Source organism: Jaculus jaculus, chromosome 15 (assembly GCF_020740685.1).
Source record: "Jaculus jaculus isolate mJacJac1 chromosome 15, mJacJac1.mat.Y.cur, whole genome shotgun sequence".
NCBI classification, from domain to species: Eukaryota; Metazoa; Chordata; class Mammalia; order Rodentia; family Dipodidae; genus Jaculus; species Jaculus jaculus.
The window spans coordinates 57,457,573-57,482,719 of NC_059116.1; the positions used below are offsets into that span (position 1 = coordinate 57,457,573).

The following is a 25,147-nucleotide window of genomic DNA, read 5'->3' on the forward strand; positions in this document are numbered from 1 at the left end:
AAATAAAGAAAAAAATTACCAAATTCTTAAGAAATAACCCCATAGAAAGGAAAGAAGGGTGAAAACACAATGATATATGTGTAAGAATATCATGATGCCCATTATTTTGTACACTAAATAATGTAATAAATACTCCTACAAGCCAGGAGTGGTACTGCATGCCTTTAATCCCAGAACTCAGGAAGCAGAGGTAGGAGGATCACTGAGTTCGAGCCAGCCTGAGACTACACAGTGAATTCCAGGTCAGCCTAAGTTTAAGACCCTGTCTCGAAAAACCAAAAAAAAAAGCTCCTACAAATGTCAATGAAAACTGTAGTAAGTATAAAATTATACCCTGGGCTGGAAAGATGGCTTAGCAGCTAAGGCACTTGTCTGCAAAGCCTAAGGCCAAAGATCGATTCTCCAGTACCTATGTAAGCCAGATGCACAAGGCGGTTCGTTTGCAGTGACTAGGTGACTAGAAGCCCTCAGAGTACATAGTAAATTCCAGATTAGCCTGGGCAGAAGCAAGCAAGACCCTATCTTGAAAAACCAAAAAAATAAAATAAAAAATAGACCCAGGCATGGTGTCGCAAACCTTTAATCCCAGCACTCAGGAGGCAGAGGTAGGAGGATAGCTGTCAGTTCCAGGCCACCATGAAACAACACAGTAAATTACAGGTCAGCCTGAGCTAGAGTGAGACCCTACCTCGAAAAACAGAAGAAAAACAAAAAGAGGGGGTAGGGGTTTGGATGATTCCCTAGAATATGTGAGGCCCGGGCTTCGATGCTCAATACAACATACAAAAAAAAAAGTTTCAGTCGATATAATCTCTAAGTCTCTAATTGTAAAAAATGGTCAGCCTGGGCAACAGTGAGACTCTATCTCAAAAATAGAATGCCAGGCCGGGTATGGTGGTGCATGTCCAGCACTTGGGAGGCAGAGGTAGGAGAAGTGTCCTAAATTCCAGGCCACCATGAGACTACATAGTTAATTCCAGGTCAGCATGGGCTACAGGGAGATCCTACCTCGAAAAACCAAAATAAATTTTTTTTAAAAAAATCTAATCTAGTTTGACATCTTATAGTAAGATTTTCCTCTCTGTGCTTTGATAGGGTCCGTTCCAATACACCCAAAATCAACTATTGGTTCATACCTTATTGCAAGCTGCTTGGGAAACTGCAAGTTGTGGCCTGCCTGAACCACTCAGCAGTAATAGTCTAGGGCAACCAGTGCTACATAGCAATACCCAGTCCAGAGTGGTGCGTATGCCTGCAATTTTTTTTTTTTTTTTTTTTTTGCAGTGACAGCCGAAATTCTTGTGCCCATGCTCTGTGCTCAGTAACAAATAAAAATATATTTAAAGACAAAAAAAAAAAAAGTTGCCAGTTTCAGGATGGGAAAGGTCGGGAGAGAAACAGTGAGTAAACAGTGAACTACATACTAGCTTCGAGTGTGTAGATTGTTCAAGCATTACTTTTCTTACCACTTGAAATATTAAGTCACAAACTTCAGTGATCAGACAAATATCCTATTAGTGTCTTCAGTTTGCTTTGTGCATATACACCCGCCTAATGGCAATACCCAGATGTCCCTTGGGGCACCACTATCTCTTGAATCACAGTGATGTAGCCAGTAACCAGCTTTCAGAACCACCAGACCTAGGCAGCTCCGCCCAGACATTCCCACAAGGCCACCACGGGCTCCCCGCCGCAGGCAACAGAGACCTCGGCCCGACTTAGAGGGGACGCGGAGTGCACCTTCCCTCCGCAGGGCGGGCGAGCAGCGCGGGCCGCGAGTCCCCGTCCCAACCCGGTCTCCTACCACAGAACGTCCGCAGACACTGCGGCAGACGGGAGCCGGCGGGGAGAAGGGGGGAGGAGGGAGGGGTCTCCGGCTCCCAAACACTCCCGAGCGGCGAGGCGCGCACCGGGCCGGCGCAGGACGCGAGCGAATGACACTTGAGAGAGCGCGGAGTCACATGACAGCCCGGGCCGGCCACACGCACGTCGTCCCGCGGCGGGGCCCGCAGCCCCGCGCCCGAGGCCGACCAGCCCCGGCGCTCGCGGCACGAGGCGGAGGCGGAGGCGGAGGCGAGGGCCGGGCGAGGCGGGGCGGGGCGGGGCGGGGCGAGGCGGGGGAGGGGCGCGCGTCTGGCGGTTGCAGCCAAGGTGGGGGTGGCGGTGACGGTTGGGAGCGGGCCGGTTCCCCGCGGGCGCTGGGGTGTTTACCTTGATGCACCGCGACGCTGCAGCCGTGCCCGTCGCAATAAACCAGCGGGTTCTCGGCCCAGCCTCTTTCGTCTGAGCAAACGCAACAGCCTCCAATCATCTCCTTCATACTATGGGAGACCTCGTCCTCCAGTGACACGGGCCGGTCGCTAGAGACCATCTAAGAGGGAGTTGGGCACCATTAAGAACACATGCAAGCCCAAGAATGCCTCCCCACGCAGCCGCGCCGCCCGCCGCCCCGCCCGCCCGCCCGCCCGCCCGCCAGCCCGCTCGCTCGCTCGGGCTTTGCCGCTCAGTCACTCACGTTCCGCACAGGAGTCAGGAGCCATGTCCTTGCTGACTCCCCCCGCCTCCCCTCCTCCTCCTCCTTCTCCTCCTCCTCCTCCTCGGCGTCTTCCCTCCCCACCTCCACCCGGCCGCTAACGCTGCAGCCCCGAGAGGGCACACATAATCAAGCAGGCCTCCGCACAGGCGCACTGGGGGGAGATCCCGCTGGGCCGGGGCAGCCGGGGAGGGGAAGGGCTGCGCTTCCTCCTCCCGGCGTCACGGCGTACGCGCCCGCCCTGCGGCCGGCGTGAGGGAGGCGGCCCTGGGAGGCGAGGCCTGCGTGCGCGCCGCCGTGTCCGAGTCCGCGTCCTCCCGGGCCTACCTCGCAGGCATTCCCCTCCCCCGCACCGCTGGCCGCGGCCGCGGCGTGCGGAGGTGGGGCCGAGCGGAGCCGGCTGCGCGCCCAAGCCAGGATGAGTCAGGCGCAGGGCGCAGGGCCGCGCACGTCGGCCGCGACGTCGGGCCGCCTTTCGGCCGCCGGGGCGCGGGCTGGGTGAGCGCGTGGGGCCGGAGCGAGGGGACGTGCGGGCTCGGAGCCCGCGTGCCCCGCGGGACGCCCCGCGGCAGCCCCCTGCTCTGGTACCTACCTGAAGGCCTATTTCGCAAGTGCTGTCCCGCAAGTAACAATGGTTGGGAGAGGATGCCAGCTTCCAAGAAGAGTGTAATGAAGCGTGGCTTCCTGCAGTTGGCCACGCTAACTTCGCAGTAGTGGCGCATCTTCACCACCCATTAAATTCACATCCTGGAATCTTTCCAAAATTCGTCCAGTGGAAGTGTCACCAGATCTCCCGCCCACTCGCCACCTTGGCCCCGTGACCAGCGAACTACAGCAGAAAGTTTGCGTTAAACTCAGAGGGAGCCCAACATTGCGCCAAGCTTGATGTGTAGGAATACAAATGTTATCAGCAATTAGCAACGTAATGTGGTGATCTGGAAATTTCAGTAGTAGAGTAGGATGAAGGAACCCATGTTCTATCCTAATATTAAACATAACACCATAGAAAGTGGACCCCGATTTTAATTGAGGATTACTGTGATGTAACTCTCTTTTTTTCAAAATTTACTCTTGGAAATGTGAGGAAGATGGGCGCCCCCACTCATTAAAAATAGAAAATGGATTAGGCCTATCTGAGTAGATTAATAAACTGGGTACTGATCACATTTTAAGCTGTAAAACCTTACTATTCGTTATGGATCCATGTAAAACCCATATTGACTTTATGTTAAAAAAAAAAAAAAGTACCCAAATGTGGAAGTTTAGCATGAAAAGGAAATTATGAATAAATTGTTGAGTGACAAGCACAATTATAAGTTTAATTCATGGCTTTTGTTTAATAATTTGCCCATACAGAATGGTTTGTCAGGAATTAATAATATGATCTTAAAATGCATTTATACAATGTTGAAAAGATGAAAAAACACAACTTCTAGCCAGCAAAATAAAACAAAATAATTCAAGCTTTGAAGGCATTCCAAATGTCCTCGTTGAATAAAAAAAAAAAAAAAAAAGATAGCATGGCTTTTTCTAATTCAAATTCATTGCCAGAATCTGTTTAAGAATGATAATAGGTACAGCACAGTGCAAGCATAAATTGGCAAATATATTCAAATGTTTAAAAGCTAAGTAAGATATCTACAGTAAAAGGAAACTGGCCAAAGCTTATGATAGGGAGAAAAGAACACAAGGATAGGAATAGGAATAAAAAGATAGAGAGAGTTGAAAATTCTGTTTTTAACTATATTAATACATTTAAAAAAAGAGGAGGGTACTTAATAGGTTGATATTGTATTTATGTAAGTACAATGATTGTGATGGGGAGGTAATATGATGGAGAATGGAATTTCAAAGGAGAAAGTGTGGGGGGAATTAACATGAGATTTTTTTTTTTAATCATGGAAAATGCCAATAAAATTTTTTTTAAAAAAAGGTAATTAACTATAGGTTATGTTTAATAAAATGACATTTTAGATAGATAACAATAAAAATTTCTGAACCTATAATTATGTTCTTAAAATGTCTTTGAAGATTGTGAACTTAAAGAGTTGCATCCAAGCAAAAATATGTTGTTCTATATACCTTAACCGTAACAGTGTATTTTATCTTTACCCTTACAGAAACTATACCACTGAAAATCTAATTCCTACTCCAACTCCTAATCTAGAGAGGAATTCTGAGTTAAAATCAGTGTGGCACTTCCCAAACATTTCAGCCAACCCTTAATATACTAAATTATTTGAGATTATATTATCATTAATGCATTGGAGCTTAGTTCTTGTGGCAGAATTAATTAGTAAGGAAAGATAAGTAACTTAACTTTTTTTTGTAATACTTAATGAAATACTTGCTCTTTTCAAAACAAAATTTGTAATTTATAACAGGTTTTTAATTTTTGTTTTGTTTTGCAAGGTAGGGTTTCACTCTAGTCTAGGCTGACCTGGAATTTACTCTGTATTCTCAGGGTGGCCTTGAACTCATGGAGATCCTCCTACCTCTGCCTCCGGGTGCTGGGATTAAAGGCATGCGCCACCACACATACTTTTTTTTTATTTAGGTTTTAAGTAAAAATGGGAAAATGTATTATAGATTGATGTCAAAAAATATAGGGAAAATGAAACTATTTCACAGTAGACCCATGTATAAATAATAATATCTGAAGCAGAAATTTTGTTAATATATAAATGCATGAATGTTGACCCAATATAAATCAAATTGTTTAAAGCTGATTTCTAACATACTATAATCCTGAGCTTGCTGAGCTATGGAATAAGGAAAATCATGATGAATGTAAACAGGTCATTTTCTTTTTTGTTTGTTCTTGTTGTGGTTGTTGTTTTTCCAGGTAGAGTCTCTAGACCAGGCTGTCCTAGAAAGTCACTCTGAAGTCTCAAGCCAGCCTCAAACCCACAGTGAACCTCCTACCTCTGCCTATTAAAGGCATGGGCCTCCACATCAGGAATCATTCTCATTTTAACAGATATACCAGATAACAACATACAACTTTTGTTAATATACACATATAGTATAATATTTAGTATATTTCTATAAAATATTAAATACAAAGGAAGAATGGTAGGCAGTATAAGACAGTTCAAATATACAGTGAATTGTTTATGTACTCAAACATTTACTGTATGTCAGAAACTATTTTGGATACAGGAAATATAGCAGCAAGAAAGTTTTATTTGTTGTACACACACACATACAAACACACACACACACACATATATACACAAATATACATAGTTACATGACATATACATATATGTATGTATATACATGCACATATAATATTTGACCAAATATGCTAATTCTCGTGTCTCAGAATAACTAAAAATTTAGCATTAAATTTGTCAAAATTGCTAACATGTTTAAAATGTTTAAGTTTTAAAAATATACAAGCAGAAGCCGGGAGAGGTGGCACACACCTTTAATCCCAGCGCTCGGGAGGCAAAGGTAGAAGGATTGCCATGTGTTTGAGGCCACCCTGAGACTACATAAGTGAATTCCAGAGCAGCCTAAGCTAGAGTGAGACCCTACCTTAAAACACCAAAAAAATCCGGGCGAGGTAGTACACGCCTTTAATCCCAGCACTTGGGAGTAAGAAGATCACTGTGAGTTTGAGGCCACCCTAAGACTACATAGTGAATTCCAGATCAGCCTGGACTATAGTGAGACCCTACCTTGAAAAATCAAAATAATAATAATAACAAATAAAATACACACAAACTGGATGGGGTGGCACACACTTTTAATCTCAGCACTGGGAGACAGAGGTAGGAGGATTGCTATTAGTAGTTCAAGGGCTGCCCTGAGACTACATAGTGAATTCCAGGTCAGAGTAGGCCGTGTGTGTGTGTGTGTGTGTGTGTGTGTGTGTGTGTGTGTGTGTGTATATATATAGTCTCAGGGTGGCCTCGAACTCTCAGTGATCCTCCTACCTCTGCCTCCCGAGTGCTGGGATTAAAGGCATGCACCACCACGCTCGGCTAATTTATATTTTATATACGCACACATATATATGGCAAAAATATAAAATAAGTTACCATGTGATTTGTAGAGTAACATTACAGAAAAGGGTAACTTCAATCTTGATGCTTCTATCTATATCTAATTCCATATTCCCAAAATATCCAAGTATATCTAGTATCTGTAGAATAAAGGCAAAAGCCTATTGTCTCTAGTTTTATTTTTCTCATGATAGCCACTAACAGTACTGGCTCATTTATTTCTCTAATCATCTGAGGCAAACCACAAAAAAATGCAAGTAAAGTATTTTATGATGTAACCTCTAACCCTACTATAATGAGAAAATGTATTTTCACTCCATAGGTAATATATCTTACAATTTTCTTTAGTCCCTAACCCATATACCAAAATTTTTATTTTGCTGTTCTTTCCATAATCACTTATCTAATTAAATACTATGAAAAAAAATATTGAAAGATACATTTGGTAAATAAGTTTTCAATACTTTTAACTCCTTTAAAATGGAAGTTTTGAGCCGGACATGGTGTCACACACCTTTAATCCCAGCACTTGGGAGCAGAGGTAAATGGATTGCTGTGAGTTCAAGGCCACCCTGAGATTACATAGTGAATTCCAGGTCAGCCTGAGCTAGAGTAAGACCCTACCTTGCAAAACCAAAAAAAAGAAAAATAGGGGGAGATAATATATCTATATATATATATATGGGATGGAAGTTTTGTTTGCCTTCTATTTATACATGTTATATTCAGTCTATTAGATCCATTGTTATAAGGTATAGAAACTAAGGTATATTTTTATACAATGAAACAGAGTTCTATAACATTAATACTGTACATGTTTCTTTAGCTCAAGGTCCTGACTTCCACAAAGCATTTTTTGTTTTACCTTTTTTGTTTCACTCTAATCCTCCATTGGTTTTGTTTATTTGTTTGTTTGTATGTTTGTTTGTTTGTGTATTTATGTATTTATTTGAGAGAGAGAATGAGAGCACCAGGGCCTCTAACCACTGCAAACCAACAGGAACTCTAAACACATGGTCCATCTGGCTTTACGTGGGTACTGGGGAATCGAGCCTGGATCCTTTGGCTTTGCAGGCAAGCGTCTTAACTGCTAAGCCATCTATCCAGCCCTACAAAAACGTTTTAAATGCTGTATTAATTCTTACGCTAAGCTTTCTAACAAAAATCATAATTATAAACAATTCAAACTCATGTTTTACCAAACGTCACTTTATAACCTTGCTTCAAAATAAATAAACTGGAAAACTCAAAAATATTTTAAAAAATAATTTTTTTTTTTGGTTTTTCAGAGACAGGGTCTCATTCTCTAGCCCAGACTGACCTGAAATTCACAATGGAGTCTCAGGTTGGACTTGAACTCACAGTGATCCATCTACCTCTAAAATTAATTTCTGATGACCCATACACTCTTTCAGATAATTTTTTTTTTTTTGCTGAAATTAAAGGCGTGACCTACCACGCCAGACTCAGAATAGCTTTTTCATAAAATATAAGTAATATCTTATTTTACTTATTGTCTCCAAGAGTTTTTACCTTTTATGAAAGCTATCAGAAGCCATATATACTTTTGCTCCTTTGATTAACAAGTATTTCTGAAATTTGTCTTGCTTCTTTTTATTGTTATTTTTTCTTCAAGGTAGGGTCTCACTCTAGCCCAGGCAAACCTGGCACTACTCTGTAGTCTCAGGCTGGCCTCAAACTCACAGCCATCCTCCTATCCCTGCCTTCTCAGAGCTGTGCTGGGATTAAAGGCATGTGCCACCATGTCAACCAAGTCTTGTTTCTTTATGAATACAATGCTACAATGGCATATAAACACACACACACATACATATCATGTATTCAAATTTCATTAAAGGGTATTCTTTTCAGTTCCATTTTCAGTTGAAATTCTGTTAATAGCTTTGGCAACAATCTACTTAACAAGCCATGTTAACCAATACTAGGTGAGTTTTTTTTTTTTTTTTCCTCATTCACCCTTGCTCCTTAGCACCTTGGAGTCCTTGGCAATTATGGAATATACATTCGTGTTTAAAAATCAACTTCAGGCCAAGCTTTGTTTGTTCTTCACAGTAAAACAAGACCTTATTTTATACATACAATTGAACTAAAAATACCAGATAATCATTAGCAGAAATTTTCTGATAAGTTAGTTCTGCAAAGATTTTCAGTAGTTGAAACGTACTACACATGAATGAAAAGGTCTTTTAAAAATGTGTTAGCATGCATTCACTGTACAGAATAATGAGTTTCATATTTTCATACATGTGTATCATGTACTTTCATCATATTCACTCCTCCTCCTTACTCTGTCTAGCTCCCTCTGGCCCATCCCTCTCCCTACTTGTCCTCTTCCTCTTCCTAAAGAGCCCCCTTCTATTTTTAACTTTTCTTTCTTTCTTTTAAAACTGAACTCCTCATATAAAGGAAAACATGTAATATTTGTCTTTGTCTTTCTGAGTCTGGAAAAACACATTTACTATGTAATTTAGAATTATCCACATTTTAAATAGCCACCTTTTCATGTTAAAGTCACCAATGTATGTACAAAAGACTCTCAGAATCAATCATAATTAATATTTTTGTTACATAAATGTAATTTTTGGAAAGTTTACTTAGATAATTCTCAAATTTAAATCGTGTATTGTCTAAATTAAAAGTCTTTTCAAGAACTAAGATCTAATATTTCCTTAAAAGCGTTTGTTTTACTTAATCTTGCATTTGGCTTCAGAACTGTTCCTTTTGCTAATGAACTGATGTTAATTGGCTGCACCTACACTTTCACATTTTTGGGAGTAAAACACCATGAAGTTGCCAATAGAAAAATAGTATCTCTAAAATGCCTTTAAATTTTCTCAGAGTTGGACTTTTTTCTTCCTGTAATGCAACAATATTTATATATGCTACACTGACTTCAGCCTATCATTAATATAATGTAAAAGGAGGACTGTAGGATCCATTTTCCATTTTTTTACTGACATTAAAAATTTGCAATTCTGCTATAATTAAAGTGTGATTAAATGACATATTTTAATATTTGGTTCATAATATATACAATAAGAATATGTAAGTGAAAAGATTCTGGTTATGGAAAGAGGAAAATCAGTTTTTTAAATGCAAAAGAATATCAAGGGAAATGAAACACATCTGAGACTGAAAAAAATAAAGAAAATAACAAATAAAACTGAATTACTAAAGTACTATTTGGACCAAAAAAGGTTATTTTTTTAAGATTTAAATGTTTCCCCCTCTGGAAAGGCGCCACTGTTTCCCAAATCCAGAAACCAGCCCAAGGATATGTTAATTAAGTGAGTTCATTGTGTTCTAAAAAGAATGGGTCTGACAAATTCATTTTTTATTCCTTCAATTAATAAAGTGTTCGTCTACCACATCTTAGATTTTAAAAATCTACATGTATATTTACCATTGTACAGTAACAGTGTGAAGGAACAACATGACCCCATAGGGTGAATCTTAGGAAGCTTAACATTCCTAGGGAATTAAACACACAACCCTCAGATCTCTCTGTCAGTCTTACTTTACAGTGGAAGTGAGCCAAAATGTAGGTCATTTTTACCGTGGAATTTAGAGCCAAAATGCAGGTAATTTCTGTATGGTGGCACTTTAGTCCAATTTAAAAAACCAAAAAACAAAAACAGTCATCTTTGACACAAGCAGAAGGGGAAAATACAATGACATCATATTAAAGAAAGGTACCACAAAGACGGACCAGGAATGCTACTTGTCCCTCTCCATCCCCAGCCCCCACTCAATCCTTTTTTTCTGCCCATTTGTTGTTTTTCTCACATGTATATCCTAACTTGTAACTAACTTTTTTTAATCTTAAATGAAACAAAACCATCCAAGATAGTAAAAAAGTGTGAAAAGATCCATCTTCTACTATTAACTACAGCTAAACTTGTATAGCTATTCTAAATATTCAAAGGCTCGTAAATAAAAAATGTAAATTGAATACAAGGCGTGGGAGGGGCTGCGGAGGGGGATGAATGTAAAAGCTAATGAACAGATTGAAAATACTTAATTTTAACTCCAATATTTTTTTGTTCAAACCTTCCCACAATTACACTTCCAACGACTTCTTACATAAGAATTTCTCCCTGTGCGTCGAAATAACTGAATGATTTCCACCAGGAAATGCAGCTTTAGAAAGAAGACCAGCAAAATGAAAGTGTTAAAATGCAAACAACTTCTATAGCATTTACAATGCAAAGTCACAACCATCACTGCCTTGAACTAGCTCTTAAGGGTCTTTTCAAACATGCTTTTTCCAAACATCATGTTAACTTCTTCGTTACAATTCAAAACACTTAACGAATGATATTTTCATGGTGACATGTAAATATAATATTCCAATAGAGATCAATTGTAATCGGTTTTTAAAATCCTCCTTGGGAGACAGTGCTGCATAATACAAAGACTGGTAATAAGTATTTTAGAAGGAATTTCCACAAGGTCGAGTATAAATCTTAGTCCAAATCACTCTCTTGCACTAGCAAGGTTCGGGCCACAAGATTGAAATTATTGCGTCATGAAATTTCGCCCAGGATGCCTTTGGCCTTGTATACAAAACCCATGAGCACTTGTTGGAAATCTTCATTTCTTAAAACTGTGACGTTTGCCAGCAATAGTTCATTTCCCCACATGCCTCACAAAAGACCAGCCATTTCTTAGAATGGGTTGCAATTATTTGTTTCCCAAACATGTCTTAAAGGCATGTTAGAGGTTTTCCCCTTTTGAAATTCACTGTTATATTGGAAATGCATTTCATGGTAAGAAACGAAGCTCATTTTTGTTAGAGTTAGCTCGGCCCTCCCTTTTAAAAATCACACTTCTTGTACACAACAAAGACATGAGGAGTAACTAGGACTACAGAAACCTGCTTACTTTCAACTCCAATATTCACTCTCCAATCCATACATTTAAAGATACTTAAAATGCTACGTAATCTGTTCTAACTTTCCATACATTAGTCGCTTATCCAGTAATCACTTTGTAAACATTTTTGTGCTGCTTTCCCTTTGAATGTGTTTTTGCAGGCTAGCAGCGCGTAGTGGAGCTCCTCTTTTCTGAGGTCTCGATTTTGGAAACCCCTAGCAGGCCCCGGAAGAGCACAGAACTTGCGGGCCACGAGGGCCGCCGGTCTCTGGAGTCCGGGGAAGCGCGGGCCCCTCCCTCGGGAAGGACGCGGGCGGCCGCGCCGGGGCGGAACAATGGGGCGGCGGGGCGCCAGGGCCGGCCCCGCCAGCCGAGCCGCGCGCGTCCCGCCCCCCGCCGGCCCTCGGGCGAGCGCCGGCCCGGGCGCTGGCCTCTCGGGGTTCCCCGCCGGCGACCCCCAAGCCCTTCCTCTAGCAGCTCCAGCTTTCGCCGCGGCCTCCTGCCTGCCCTTTTCTAAGCAGCTTCCTAGTTTCCACAAGAAGTGGTTGAGGAGTCATTTCCATCGCAATGCCGATTTGCTATTTCCCTCCGGAAAAGATACCTCAGGAGATCTCAAGTCTGGAAGGAAATGCAGCAAACCCGACAAAACCTTTAACTCTAAATGCATGCCCCGCACGCACGTTGTCTAAATCATGCAGAGGAACTCTCTCTGCCACACACACTTTTTGTTTTGTTTTGTTTTTCCGAGGCAGGGTCTCACTGTAGCCCAGGCTGACCGGGAATTCATTATGGAGTCTCAGGGTGGCCTCGAACTCATCGATCCTCCTACCTGTGCCTCCCAAGTGCTGGGATTAAAGGCGCGCGCCACCACGCCCGGCCCCTCTTTCTATTTTCTCCTTTGACATTTGTTTTAAACTCCGCGAGAGCGCCTTCCGAGGCAGGGCCTAGGCGGCCGGCGCTCGCAGCCCCTCGGAGGTCGCGTCTGGCGCCTCCCGGGACGGAAGAGCGTCCGGGGTGGACGGAACGCCGCGGGCCGGGCCGCGGTGCGGCGGCGGCGGCGGCGGCGGCGGCGGGCGGGGGCGCGGCCCGGAGGAGCGCTTAAGTAGTGGGGGCGGGGGCGGCGGGCCGCCGCGACGAGACCTTCCGGACGGCTGCGCAGCCCCCTCCCCCAGCGAGCACAGAAGTTGGAAGGAGGCGGAGAGAACAGCCGGCCGTTTCCTCCCCTCGACTCAGCGCCAGAGCCCGGCCGAGGCGCCGGGGCGACGGCGCGGGCCGAGGACCAATGGCAGTCAACAGGTCCAGGCCGAGGCCCGGCCGCGGGGTCGCCCTCTCGCCGCGCCCCTCCTCCGCCCCGCCTGCCTCCAGCGCCGGGTGGGGGCGGGGCGGGGCGGGGCGGGGGTTCCCCGCCGGAGAATCCTCCCGCGGGGCTGGCGGCCGACCGGAGGGAGGGAATCGGGGAATGGAGGATTAGGAAGGACTCGGGCTCGGCACGAGCGCTGCCCGCGCGAGGCATCCTGGGTAAAAGAGGCTGCGCGGCACCGGGAGCGCGGAGAGGAGCCGGGGTCAGAGGTCAGGGCCCCGGAGCCCCGCGCGCCGAGCCCCCCACGTGAATGCTGCGAGCGGGAGGAACCTTTTTGTTTTCCACCGCGCCAGCGTGCTCCCCTGTTGACCGAGCTCTTTCTCCCCCGGGCTGCAGCCGAGGAGCTCCTTCGCGGCTCTCCTCACCCCACCCCCTCCACCGCCGACACAGCCCTCTCTTTCCCCTTCCTCTCAACTCATCCCAGCCCCCTGGTACAGGTCTTGCAATAACGCAGTAAATTTGCTTTAACAACTAGTAGGGGTGGTTGCATTTACTCCTCCCTCCTCTCTCTCCTCCCCCTCCTCGCACTGAGGCTCTTGACGCTACTACAAACCAGGACTATAAACATAAACATGTGTCACTGTAACAGGGCAGGTAATATACGCGTTTTGAGGTGGGGTGTATGGGGGCTTGGTCGCCGCTTGGAGGGCAGTAAAAAAAAAAAACTGTGTTCCACATGCTCGAAGTCTTTGGGGGCTCCCTGCACACACGGATCCATTTATACATAATGCCGAGGGCGCCCAGCCACTTAGCCACACAGACCCACAAAGGCAGACGTCCATATAACCAGGATACCCCAAAGCAAATACATTTAAATACGATCCCTCTTCTTTCCCAATCATCTCTGCCAATTCTTCTATTAGCAAACAGTAGCATCAAGCCTCGACTTCCCCTTTCTTTTAAATATTCTTTTCCGGATAGCAGTACAGATCAACGATCAACTTTCGAACTAAATTATACAGAGTTCTCTTCCCATAAAACAGTACCTACAAATTATGTGCGCAGAAACCCCTTCAAGTAGCAAGAAAGGCTATTTAAATGGCTTGAGTTCAAGATCCCGTCTGCGAGGGTTATTTCGTGGGCTTTGCTTTCATGCATTTTGCAACTTCTGTTGCAAGTTGCTCCGCCTGGCGCTGTGTAGATTCGCCAAGCGAGCCGTTATTATTCTTCAATCTATATTTACACTGCCATAGGACTTCTCTCTCACTCTTGGTTCAAGAACCTTAGCAACCCACTACTTAAGATAAAGTGAATCCTCTCGCAAGCTTTTGGGCTTGAAACTGAGGAAGATAGAGAAAATGTTCTGATGGGAAAGTGGTTCCCTTTGTTCTTTCATTGTTTCTCTATGAACTGGTGGATAGATACAAGGACAAACACTTACCTTCTCTTCTTTTTCCTTCCAAAAGCAGATGCTCCCATCGGCCTTAAAATACACAGTCCACCTTGAAAGTAACTAGGAATGTTGGGAGAGTGTGTATTGCATTCTTTTCCCCTCTCTGCCCTCTTTTAGCGTAGGATTAAGTTGCCGAGCACGTTGCTGCAAGCTGTAGCCCCCGCCTTAGTGAATCGGTCACGTTTAGGACCCTCTAAGTCCATCCTAATTCTGCCAGTAGAATTGAGGGTATTGGAGCTCTAACCCTTCAAAAGAAAGTGCCTGCAACTCTCCAGAAAGCTAAATACCCTGAAATTTTTTTTGTCATTGAGATTTGTATTTTGAGGAATTTTGTTTGTTTGTTTATTCAGTTTATACTTGCAAAGCTTTAGAAGAGTAAAAGGCAGGTTTGTAGAGACATTTAACAGAATGAGTGCATTTTCCATAACGTTTCTTGTGCTAAGTGTTTTTTGAAAACAAAAACATCATTATCACTGAGGAAAAAAGGAAATAAAAGTTTGAATTTAAAAGTTGTATAACTTAAGAGGTGTTTATTTGAAATTTACTAGTGTAAAAATTGTTCTTAAAAGTGAAAAGTAAGCTTTCTAAGTTTAAAAACTTAACATTTGCTAGATGATTACAAAATAAAAAAGTAACTTTTTTGGTTACTAGTTTAGGTGCTCATGCTGTTGGGCATTACTGCTCCAACCTTGTTTAAATCCAATAATGATGTGATTTGCTGGTGTCATGAGTATGAAATGATACTTACACATCCATAAATTCAAACTTGTGACTTTTTTTTTAATCTCCCGCTTTTTTGGTGTGTTCCCAGTAGCTGCAGCTGGAAGTCAGTGATTGGCTCCAGTGCTCCTAGAAGGATTTGGGCTGAAGCCAGGGGAATAGAACCAAAGGATTCCCTTTCCAGGGACCATCAGGCTTCTCCTGTCTTATCTTCCCTTCCCCCTCTCCTGGGTGCTCAGAATTTTAGTGTGGCTTCAGCAGGCCCAAGGTAGGCCTCAGCACAGTTTCACTACTCCAGTTTCTACACATCTGGCCTTTGTGCAAAATAAACAAAAACTTGGAAAACACCAGTAAATGTTGGTTCTTGAAATTTGTGTATTATTTAATAGATGAAGATTGAACTCTACTTTCTCTTAACTCAGGATCAACTGCGAAAGGCCCTTGTGTCTCATAGAAAAATATTGCAATAAAACAGATAATTGGGGGGAAAGGCAGTTGTGGTAGGAAAAGTGGCTTTTCTTTGATAGCTTTAATTGGAATTAAAAGATTCTTGAGCTGTAAACATTCTTTATTTATTCAGCACACATAAGCAGGCATTGTTTTATCACCATCATAATTATGGTGTCCTTTAAACTGGCTGATAGCAGGAAAGATAAGGGATGGTGCTTGCAAATCAGATAGTCTCACTCCTTTTTCCCCTTCCTTTCACCTCTCTGCCCCCACCCCACTTCTTCCTTAGTCACTAGGGTCCCCCACAGCCCTTGAAATGAGAAGAGCAAGAATATTATGGCCTTATATTTCTTATATCATTTAAGTGATTTGTACCACATTGTAATTTAAACAGTCTATAACCTCCTTGTCTGCTATGTTTATAACTGCTTTTTAGCTTGCAGAATGGGTTATCTAAAGAATTGCCTAGAGCTCACCTGTATAAAATCTCATCCACCAAGGTTTCCTGCTTTACCTTTGCTTAAATGAGAAAGCACACTCTTAGGGCTTTTTTAGAACAAAGTCTTACAAAAACCTCTTTACCTTCAAGGATTTGCAAATTTATAAAGGCTGCATTGAATTCAAGATGGGTCAGGGGGTAAAAAGGGGGCAGAAGGTCACTTCATTTTGATTCTGGGTCAATAGACAACATGGCATATACTCTGTGTCCCAAACTTCTGTTAAAGATTGGATATTTTAAAACCTAAGAACAGAAGGATGGCCCCTTTGGGAGAATTACCCTGATATATTTGAATGATGGGAAAAACCAAAAGGAAAATATACTAAGTTATAATTTATTCCTCATTTTAACCATTTCCTCTTTTGTTTCCATTTTCCCCTCCTCAAAAGGAGAAAAGATGTGATAACAGATAAGTTTAACTAAAGAACTAGTGAGATTTAATTGTACTATATCCTCAACTAATTTTGTCATATGACATGGTATGTTGTAATTATTGCCGTTAATTTTAGTTAACACTGTAAGGGACTTCTTTCATTCATCTAAGCAGTGTACTTACATTATTGAAGTCTTTGTGATGTTCCTTACTCTTCACTTTGAACAAAATGTGCACAGCAATCACTAAAACAAATGTATATAGTGAAGAGTTAGGTGGTGGTGCTGATGGTGGTATGTGTGTGTTCCTCATTTAAATTATGTATGTGTGGGTGAGGGCTTGGAAGAAAAAGGATTATTTTAATGCTCTTCAATACTTTAATTATATGACAGTTGTAGTGTAGAAATGCAAACGTACTCTTAGATTTTCCTTCAGGTTTTCAAAAGAACTTTTCCCATTAGCAAACTACTCCTGTAAATTGCCAGTGCATTTCCCAGTGAACCATTTAAAAGACTGTAAATGCCGTGTGCATTACTTTGCTCCAGAGGAAAGAGGTCAGACTGAATTGCTATGGTATTTAAACATAAAAAAAAATGGGGAAAATAAATCAAAATAGAGCTTCTAAAGGTAAATTTAAGTTTAGCCTCTTCATATGGGATAAGTAAAGACAAATATGTTCAGATCTTCGCAGCCCATCACTTTAAAAACAAAAAGTGCTGTTTTTTTTTTTTTTACAATAAATGAAGAAGTGAATATTAAGAATGTATCTCAGTCTATTTGCTGCAGATGATTTTCCTTCATTGAGTAGCTCTGTTATCAAAGCTGATATACTTTCAGGATACTGTCTAGATACTCACATTTCACTAAGAAACTCAGTGCAGATCATATGCCTAAATTCACAATAATTCTCTGGACTCAGAAATAAATAAATAAATAAATATACACATATTTACATATGTATGAAATGTTCATTTGAGCATATCCATTCACATGTATACATGTACTGGAGAAGCATAGAAGTTGATATATACTTCCTTTAAAAGAATTTGAATACAGTTCATCATCTGAATTGGGTTCATCTTTGATTGTAGAGGTGGCTGACATGGTCAACAAATTTATCAAAGAAATCCCTGGCTTTTGAAGAATAGTACTTCATACATCTGGGTTTGCACACCCAAGCAAAGTAAGTAAATTATTGCATAACTTTAAGCATAATTGATAACAGACACCTTTAATTTTTCATCCCATTCTTTTGGCTAGCTTTCACATTAATAATCTAAGCCATAAATGTTGGTAGCTATTGATCAAAATCCCCGGTGTGCATGCAAATCCATCTTAAAGTCCCCTGCCTTTCATGTGTGAGCGCTCAGGGGCCTCTGTTAGGTCTTTTATTGGGATCAACCCCCAATGTGCCTAGAGAAGACCCTGAACATGCAACGTGTGCTGATGACCACAAGAAAGCTGTCTGTCATATTCTGTGTGCTTATGGGTGCATGTGTGAACAAACCCTAGTGCTGGAGTCTTACACACACAAACACACACACACACATACTAGGATGGGGAAGTTATAGGAACAAAAGAATGTATTATACATAAAGAAAAATGTACGACAAGAGTTAGAAATGTCTAAATGTAAAGGTGTCTTGCACTACAGAGACATTTCATAAGTGGTACATGTAGACATATTTGTACTATTCTTTGGTCTTTATTTTTCTCTAATTGATCTAAGGGACTAGACCTTTAGCTTAAAATAATACTTAATATTAGACTATTTTGCAAAAACACCTATATTGCCAACATTTTAAAGGTGGAAAATGCAGTAAAGAAGGTAAATTTGAGATGATTACAAAATCACAGCACTGTGTGCAGGAGGAACAGGAGTGTATGTCTAAAGAGTCAGGAACAACTGACCCTACCTGCCCCCACCCCAAGATCCTGTGGTTTTCTCAAAGCTTTTTTTTTTTTTTTTTTAGCTTACTATTTCTTGGCCTTTTAAGTCTTTGGCCTACCTTATAGCTGGGGGAGGGGAATGGGCAGGGGTGGAATGGGAGGGAGAGGGCTGGCAGTATATAAGTGCATCAGGAGGAATTTTAAAACATTGTCGCTGTTCTATTTTTTTTAAGGAGCATTTGTTGTTTTTTTTTTTGGAAACTTTGCTTTCTGCTTAAATCTTGTGCGTTTTGCCTCCCGTTGAAACTGAAAGAGAAAAACAGGGTGTGATAGATCCAGATGCAAAAGAAAGCCAACTCGGTGAACGGTATTAGCTGTGACGAGGCATTGTTCATTGCTGCCTCTCAGTTACGGTTGAAGCCTGAAATATCACGAGATCCATTCAATGATACTTCTCTCATTCATGGGACAAAAATGTAATTTCCTATAGCTCTGATTTCTTGGATGGAAATGCTAGCCTTAGATTTCAAAGGCAAGAAGTAGACATCGTGGTTTGTACACACATTGATTAAGTTGAAGAGCGGCGATTACATCTGTGCTGAGTGCAACAGTAGTCCAGGGCTGACTTTTCAAATCCCAACCTCCTGAGTTAGACTCTCTTAAATAGACTTCCTTAATTTCCGGATGTACTTCTTGAAATTCCCAATTCTCTTCAAAATTCCTGGGAAAATTAGAGGGGAGATGAGGGTGGGGGTGGGGAACTATGGCGGAGGTTTCCTCTTGTCAAGCAAACTACCTTTTTGTATGTCTGATTCTTGATTTTTATCTTTTTTTTTTTTTTTTTTTTTTTTTGAGCCATGTGTGCTCCTGCTAGCCAGACCACAGCAGGGGAAGCTGGAAGTTTTAAATGTGAAGAAAGAAATTATTGTGTAATTTTTTTCTTGCAGGTTCAGAAATATCCGTTTATTCTCTAACCACACGGATGTGTCTATTTTTGGAGGAAGAAGGAAACATGTAAATGTCTGAATTGCATTTATGCTGCTCTAGCAAACACTGTACAGTTAAGATTTTGCCGAATCTTGCAGAGCAGCCAACAAGCCTTTTGGGACCCTGGTAATACCAGCGAGAAGACCCTTGGTCTCATATGGCAATATTTTGGATATCCTTGAAAACGACCACAAATCATGCCTTCAACTGACTAAGAAGAGGTTAAATCATACTGATAATTATCCAAAATGATTTTGTTAATGCAGATTCCTGGCTTTCCTGAGAAAAATGGGAGTTTTGGAAGATTCATCTAAACTACCAGCCAATCCACCATGGACCACTGCATCATACATCAGAACTTTCTTTTCATCATTATTATGTAAAACCTCTGAAAGCACCTTGGGCGTTTCACATTTTCTCTTCTCTCCTTCAGAAGGAAGTAATCTGCTCCCTGGAATTCTGATCTGTCCTGGACAGGACCCTGGCGAAAGCTTGTGCTGGGGACTCTAGTAGGATGATCCCGCCTCCAATCCAGCCTGGTTAATTGCGAAAATTGTACACATTTCTGGTTTATCTATGCTTTGTTATGGGTTGGACAAGAAATTATCTCCTCCCCAATCCACTCCCCCCCCCCCCAGCAGAGCACCGAAACCCAGTTGAATTGTTGCAGTGTTTAGAAGCTGGAGCCTTGAACTGCTTTCTTGGCCAAATAACTTTGTTTCTGGTTGTAAAAGGCATGGGGTGGGAAGTCCAGAGAAATGCAAACGTAAGTGTGTACTGGGGTGGATCACCTCCTGGTTTAACTTTGGAGCTCGAGGCTGGCCTCCTTCCTCCCTTAAGGGAGATAATGGGCTATTCTGCACATTCTAGCTTAAGCTCCATTTGCTGAAGAAGAAAAAAAGGGGGGTATGTCTATGTAGGCTAGATAATGTTTTTAAAATGCTTTTCTTTGAAACGGTAATAGTTGTATCAATAAAATGCAAATAAAGCAAAAATAGGCAATATTTCTTTAAAGGGGAATATACTGTGTCTTTTTTTTTTGTACACTCACTGCTTCTGATGAAGTCTGTGAGTCAGGCTGCTTCTGAGCTCCGATAGTTTAATGGAAAGATTTATATACCAGCTGTATTATTTACTTTGGGAGGGGAGGTGGCAGTATAAGGGTATGCTAATTAGTAGGAGATTTTGGGGGGAAGGGGTGGAATATCAATTTTTATTGCATCACCTGTCAGGAGTGTCCAATCAGCGTTGGCTTTAGGGGAATTAATTGATGAAGGTGTCTCCGGACGAGCTCACTTCACTCTGTCATTTTATTTGTAGCTAAAGCAGCGGCGGGAATAGCAGCTGCATTTCTTTTCTCTTTCTCTCTTCACATTCCATTATCATAGTGCTCCAGTGGAGAAGGAAGGAATAGAGAGGCCCAGGTACTGATCCGCATCGAGGACTGCAACACACTGGCAGATCAGAAACCGGATGGTTTTTTCCTTCTTTTTTAAAAAAACGAAAACCAAAAAAAAAAAAAAAAAAAAAAAAAAAAAGGCAAGAATCAAGTCAGTATAATTTCATGGGGTCCCCCCCTCCAGTAATTCGCCTAGAGTTTGGCACTCCCTTCGCCGGGAATAACAGTCTTTGTTATTTTATTAGCAGGATGCCTTGAGACACACGCGGCATCTGGCAGAGGATTAACATACATACATGTGTATGTATGCGTCACGTATATATTTACTGCCAATGGTGGGGATCATTTAGTGCCCGAGATGGGAGACCTGAAGTCAGGCTTTGAAGAGGTGGATGGCGTGAGGCTGGGCTACCTCATCATTAAAGGAAAGCAAATGTTTGCCCTCTCCCAAGTCTTCACAGATCTGCTGAAAAACATCCCGAGGACGACCGTGCACAAGCGCATGGATCATCTGAAAGTGAAAAAGCACCAGTGCGATCTGGAGGAGTTGCGGAAACTCAAAGCAATCAACAGCATCGCCTTCCACGCCGCCAAGTGCACGCTCATCTCCCGGGAAGACGTGGAAGCGCTCTACACCTCCTGCAAGACCGAGCGCGTCCTCAGGACCAAACGCCGGCGGGCCGGCGGGGCCCTGGCCTCGCAGGCGGCTCCGGAGCGCGCGCCCGCCGGCCCCCGCGCGGGATTCTGGAAGGACCAGCAGCAACTCTGGCGGGGCCTGAGCGGAGCCGCGCGGCCCCTGCCAATCAGCGCGCAGTCCCGGCGTCCCGGCACCGCCGCCGCGCGCCCCGCCGCCCATCTACCTCAGATTTTCAGCAAGTACCCCGGCTCGCACTACCCGGAAATCGTGCGCTCGCCTAGCAAACCTCCGCTGAACTATGAAGCTGCTCCGCTGCCCGGAAACTACGTCGCCTTCCCCTCGGACCCGGCTTACTTTCGGAGCCTGCTGTGCAGCAAGCACCCGGCCGCCGCCTACTACCAAGCGTCAGCGGCCGGGCCCCAGCCCAAGGCGGCGGCCGGGGGCGCGGGGAGCCTGACGTACCGCTGCCGGCGCAGGCGCGGCGGCGCCCAGGACGGGCTGCTGGCGCCCCACGCCGGCCCGCGGCGCCTGCTGCTGCTGCCCAGGCCCTGCAGAGCCAAAGCGGCGGCGGCGGCGGCGGCGGCCCGGGCCTCCTGCCTGGAGAGTTTCCATCTGGTCCACGGCCTCTGCGCGCCGCCCCACCACCACCACCACCACCACCATCACCATCACCACCACCACCACCACCGGACCCAGCCGCCGCCGACCCACCACCCCCCTCACCACCGGCCGCAGCCCCATCTGGGTAGCTTTCCCGAAAGCTGTAGCAGCGACTCCGAGTCCAGCTCCTACTCGGATCATGCGGCCAACGACTCAGACTTTGGCTCCAGTTTGTCCAGCTCCAGCAACTCTGTGTCCTCGGAGGAAGAGGAGGAAGGAGAGGAAGAGGAAGAGGGGGGCAGCGGGGGCTCAGATTCCAGTGAAATGAGCTCGGAGGAGGAGGACTCGTCCACCGAGTCAGACTCCAGCTCTGGCTCCAGCCAAGTGTCGGTGCAGAGCATCCGCTTCAGGCGCACCAGCTTCTGCAAGCCTCCCAGCGTGCAGGCGCAGGCCAACTTCTTGTACCATCTGGCCGCCGCCGCCGCCACCAAACCCGCTGCTTTCCAGGACGCCGCTCGACTTCCCGACCTCAAGAACATCGTCAAAGCGGAGTCGCCCGAGGAGTGCAGTCTGCAGAGCTGGGCCCCGAAAGTGTCTCCGGTGTACTGCCCGGCCAGCCTGGGGAGTTGTTTCCCAGAGATAAGGAACGATACGGTGTCTGAGATTACTTATCCATACTCTGAAATTTCCAGTACTGTAAGGAGAACTGACCTGACAATTAACTGTTTGGCAGAGGGGGCCAATTCACCTAGCCCAAAGACAAACAATACATTTCCACAACAAAGAATACTCCGAGAGGCTAGGAAATGCCTACTAACAACTCCTACTTCACTTGGTGCCGATAACAACACAGCAGCTGCTAGGTTCTTAAATAATATTTCTTCTTCAGCGGCAGAAAATTCAGAAAAAAAGGCCAAAATCCCGCACTGTCCTGAATTTGCTACGGATTTGCCCTCTTCGCAAACTGATCCCGAAGTGGGTGCAGCAGCCACGAAAGCTGAGAACTCCTGCAGTGACACAGGCGAGCAGACATTGCCGTTTCTGCACAATATTAAAATCAAAGTAGAAGACAGTAGTGTGAATGAAGAATATGAACCTGATCTTATTACAAATAAGCTAAAATGGGAGTGCAATGATACAAAGGGTGAGTTTTACAGTGTGACTGAAAATAAAGAGGAGGACGCCTTGTTAACCACAGCCAAGGAAGGGTTTGCAAGCCCTGAGAAAGAAACTCCTTCCTTAAATCCACTGGCTCATAATCAGGGCCTTTCATGCACTTTAGGTTCTCCAAAACCTGAGGATGGGGAATATAAATTTGGTGCCAGGGTGAGAAAAAATTACCGGACACTAGTACTGGGAAAACGACCTGTCCTTCAGACACCTCCAGTCAAACCAAATTTGAAATCAGCTAGAAGCCCTCGCCCTACAGGTAAAACTGAGATACATGAAGGAACACTGGATGACTTTACAATTATAAACAGACGCAAAAAGGTAGCCAGCAATGTAGCATCAGCAGTGAAAAGGCCATTTAATTTCATGGCAAATTTTCCTTGTCCACCATCACTCATTATTGGGAAGGATGGGGATTTGTGGCCAGCGTATTCCTTAAACACTACTAAGGATTCCCAACCTCCTCACAAGGCCCATCCTATATGGAAATGGCAGCTGGGCGGTTCTGCAATACCTCTTCCACCTAGTCACAAATTCAGGAAATTTAATTCATGAAAATGTTTTGGAAGATATTTTCTTGAACCATATTACCTTCCTTTTGTTGTATACTGCACAGGATGGTCTGTACACAACCATTAATGGTGTCACACCCCATTTGGAGTCCTGGTTTATTGCATTTTGAAGACAGAAATCGGATTACTTTTTTTCATTGCGGGTTTTTTTTTTAAGTTGGGTGGGGGTGGGGTGGGACAAGGGTTGGTTTACATACCACAGACTACTTCAGGCTAAAGACTCGAGTAAAACTCAGTTATGATGGTAAAGCTGGAACCCTTTACTGTTTCAATGCTAATAATGCACCCGGTACCTCAATTCAACTGCTACAAATAAATGTCAAAAGGTTGAATAATAAATATTACAATGAGCCATTAAGTTTATGCACTAGATTTCAGACCTGAAAGTGTAACTGTTAATTCAGTGAAAGTTTGTTAGGTTATTTGGTTACACAGTGAGATAGCTAGAAGTTCCTGTAAGCCCCAAGTGTCATTTTCTGGCTCTCTTCCTTGTGGGGTATCTTTTTTTGTTACTCCCCTCATTCCCTCTCTGAGAGTAGTTGCAATTAGTTTTTTTTTTTTTTTTTTTTTTTGAGTGAAAATGGGGTGTGAGTCCTGACTGAATGCTGATGAGAAGCTGCCTCATATATAATAAGTAAAAGAAGTATGGGACTGTATTTTTTTCTTTTGATGAAGGATGTGTTTTATTTTTACCATCACTCCTTGCAATTGGAAAATCTTTTGTGCTGTCGCCCAAACATTTAAATTAGATGTCTCTTAGTATTGTCCTGCTTATCTTGAGGTCTGAACAAAACTCTTCCAACTTCCAAAAATAGTAAAATATTTCTCAATAGCAGAAGATTTTATGGTCTAACTCATCGTAGTGACAAAGCAGCAAATACAAGAAGAAAAAGAGGGGACAGAGTTGTAGTACCCCAAGTGAAAAATCATAGTTATTTCAGGGCTTTTTGGTACCAGAACTCAGGCACTTGGATTTTATTACCTTATACTTTTCTCTGCATCTCTCTAAACTTCTGTCTTCAGGCCATCCTGTATATAGAGCAGGAGAATTTCTACTGCAAGTGACAATCAGAGGTGACTATCTGTATTTGCACTTAAAATCAAAGTAGTTCAACATGCAAATGGCTAGGGTCTAGCCCTTGGTAAGGGCCATGCTAGTATACTATGTTGTGATGATGAGAGCAGTAAATCAAAATTATGGAAATTTGCACTGTTGAAAAGCATGCTTTAGCTTTATTTTCAATTAAAAACATTGTTTAAAATTCCTGATTCCATACATTTCTACTTATTCCAGATTGAAGAATGGTTAACAGGAATGAATGGTTTGGTTTACATCTTTACTTGTAATGTTTTTGCCTGAAAGAAATACATTTATTGGGTGCAGTGTTTTGTGGTAATACTTTGTGATGAGGCCAATCAGGTTCTGTGCATAGCACTGGCAGACCCTCCCCCGCCACTAAAATAGAGAACTTCGCAAACTTGTTACAGACCAAGTACTAAAAGTTCCAGATTTAAGAAAGTAAAACAAAGGTCTGTTGATGTTTTGATGAAAGTGGAATCCAATAATTTTTGGTCCACCAAGTTATGTATCTTGTTATCTTGAATCTAAGAAGTTGCATCTTTAGAACATAAATCACAAAGCAAAACAAAACACC

The 25,147-nt window shown here is 43.2% G+C and overlaps 2 protein-coding genes across 11 annotated transcripts in view; one reads left to right on the plus strand and one right to left on the minus strand.

Annotated features, from left to right (window-relative positions):
- Positions 1 to 21,931, minus strand: part of Mllt10 (MLLT10 histone lysine methyltransferase DOT1L cofactor) — a 270,901-nt gene extending 248,970 nt beyond the window's left edge. For 4 of the 10 annotated variants that reach the window (XM_045134583.1, XM_045134580.1, XM_045134586.1 and 1 more), the window contains exons 1-2: positions 21,874 to 21,892; positions 2,212 to 2,371 (exon numbers count right to left, since the gene is read on the minus strand). In XM_045134583.1, the coding sequence (XP_044990518.1) occupies positions 2,212 to 2,371; positions 21,874 to 21,891 (178 nt within the window). In that variant the 5' untranslated portion in view covers position 21,892. Of the gene's footprint in view, positions 1 to 2,211; positions 2,372 to 2,515; positions 2,641 to 14,183; positions 14,291 to 21,873 lie in introns of those variants that run through there. The other 6 variants (XM_045134579.1, XM_045134577.1, XM_045134584.1 and 3 more) reach the window with 4 other exon arrangements.
- On the plus strand, positions 19,300 to 23,647 carry Skida1 (SKI/DACH domain containing 1). The gene is made up of 2 exons (XM_045134591.1): positions 19,300 to 20,020; positions 20,759 to 23,647. The coding sequence occupies exon 2, from the start codon at positions 20,872 to 20,874 to the stop codon at positions 23,473 to 23,475; it is 2,604 nt and encodes an 867-aa protein (XP_044990526.1). The 5' UTR covers positions 19,300 to 20,020; positions 20,759 to 20,871; the 3' UTR covers positions 23,476 to 23,647.
- Positions 23,648 to 25,147: the final 1,500 nt, after the last annotated feature.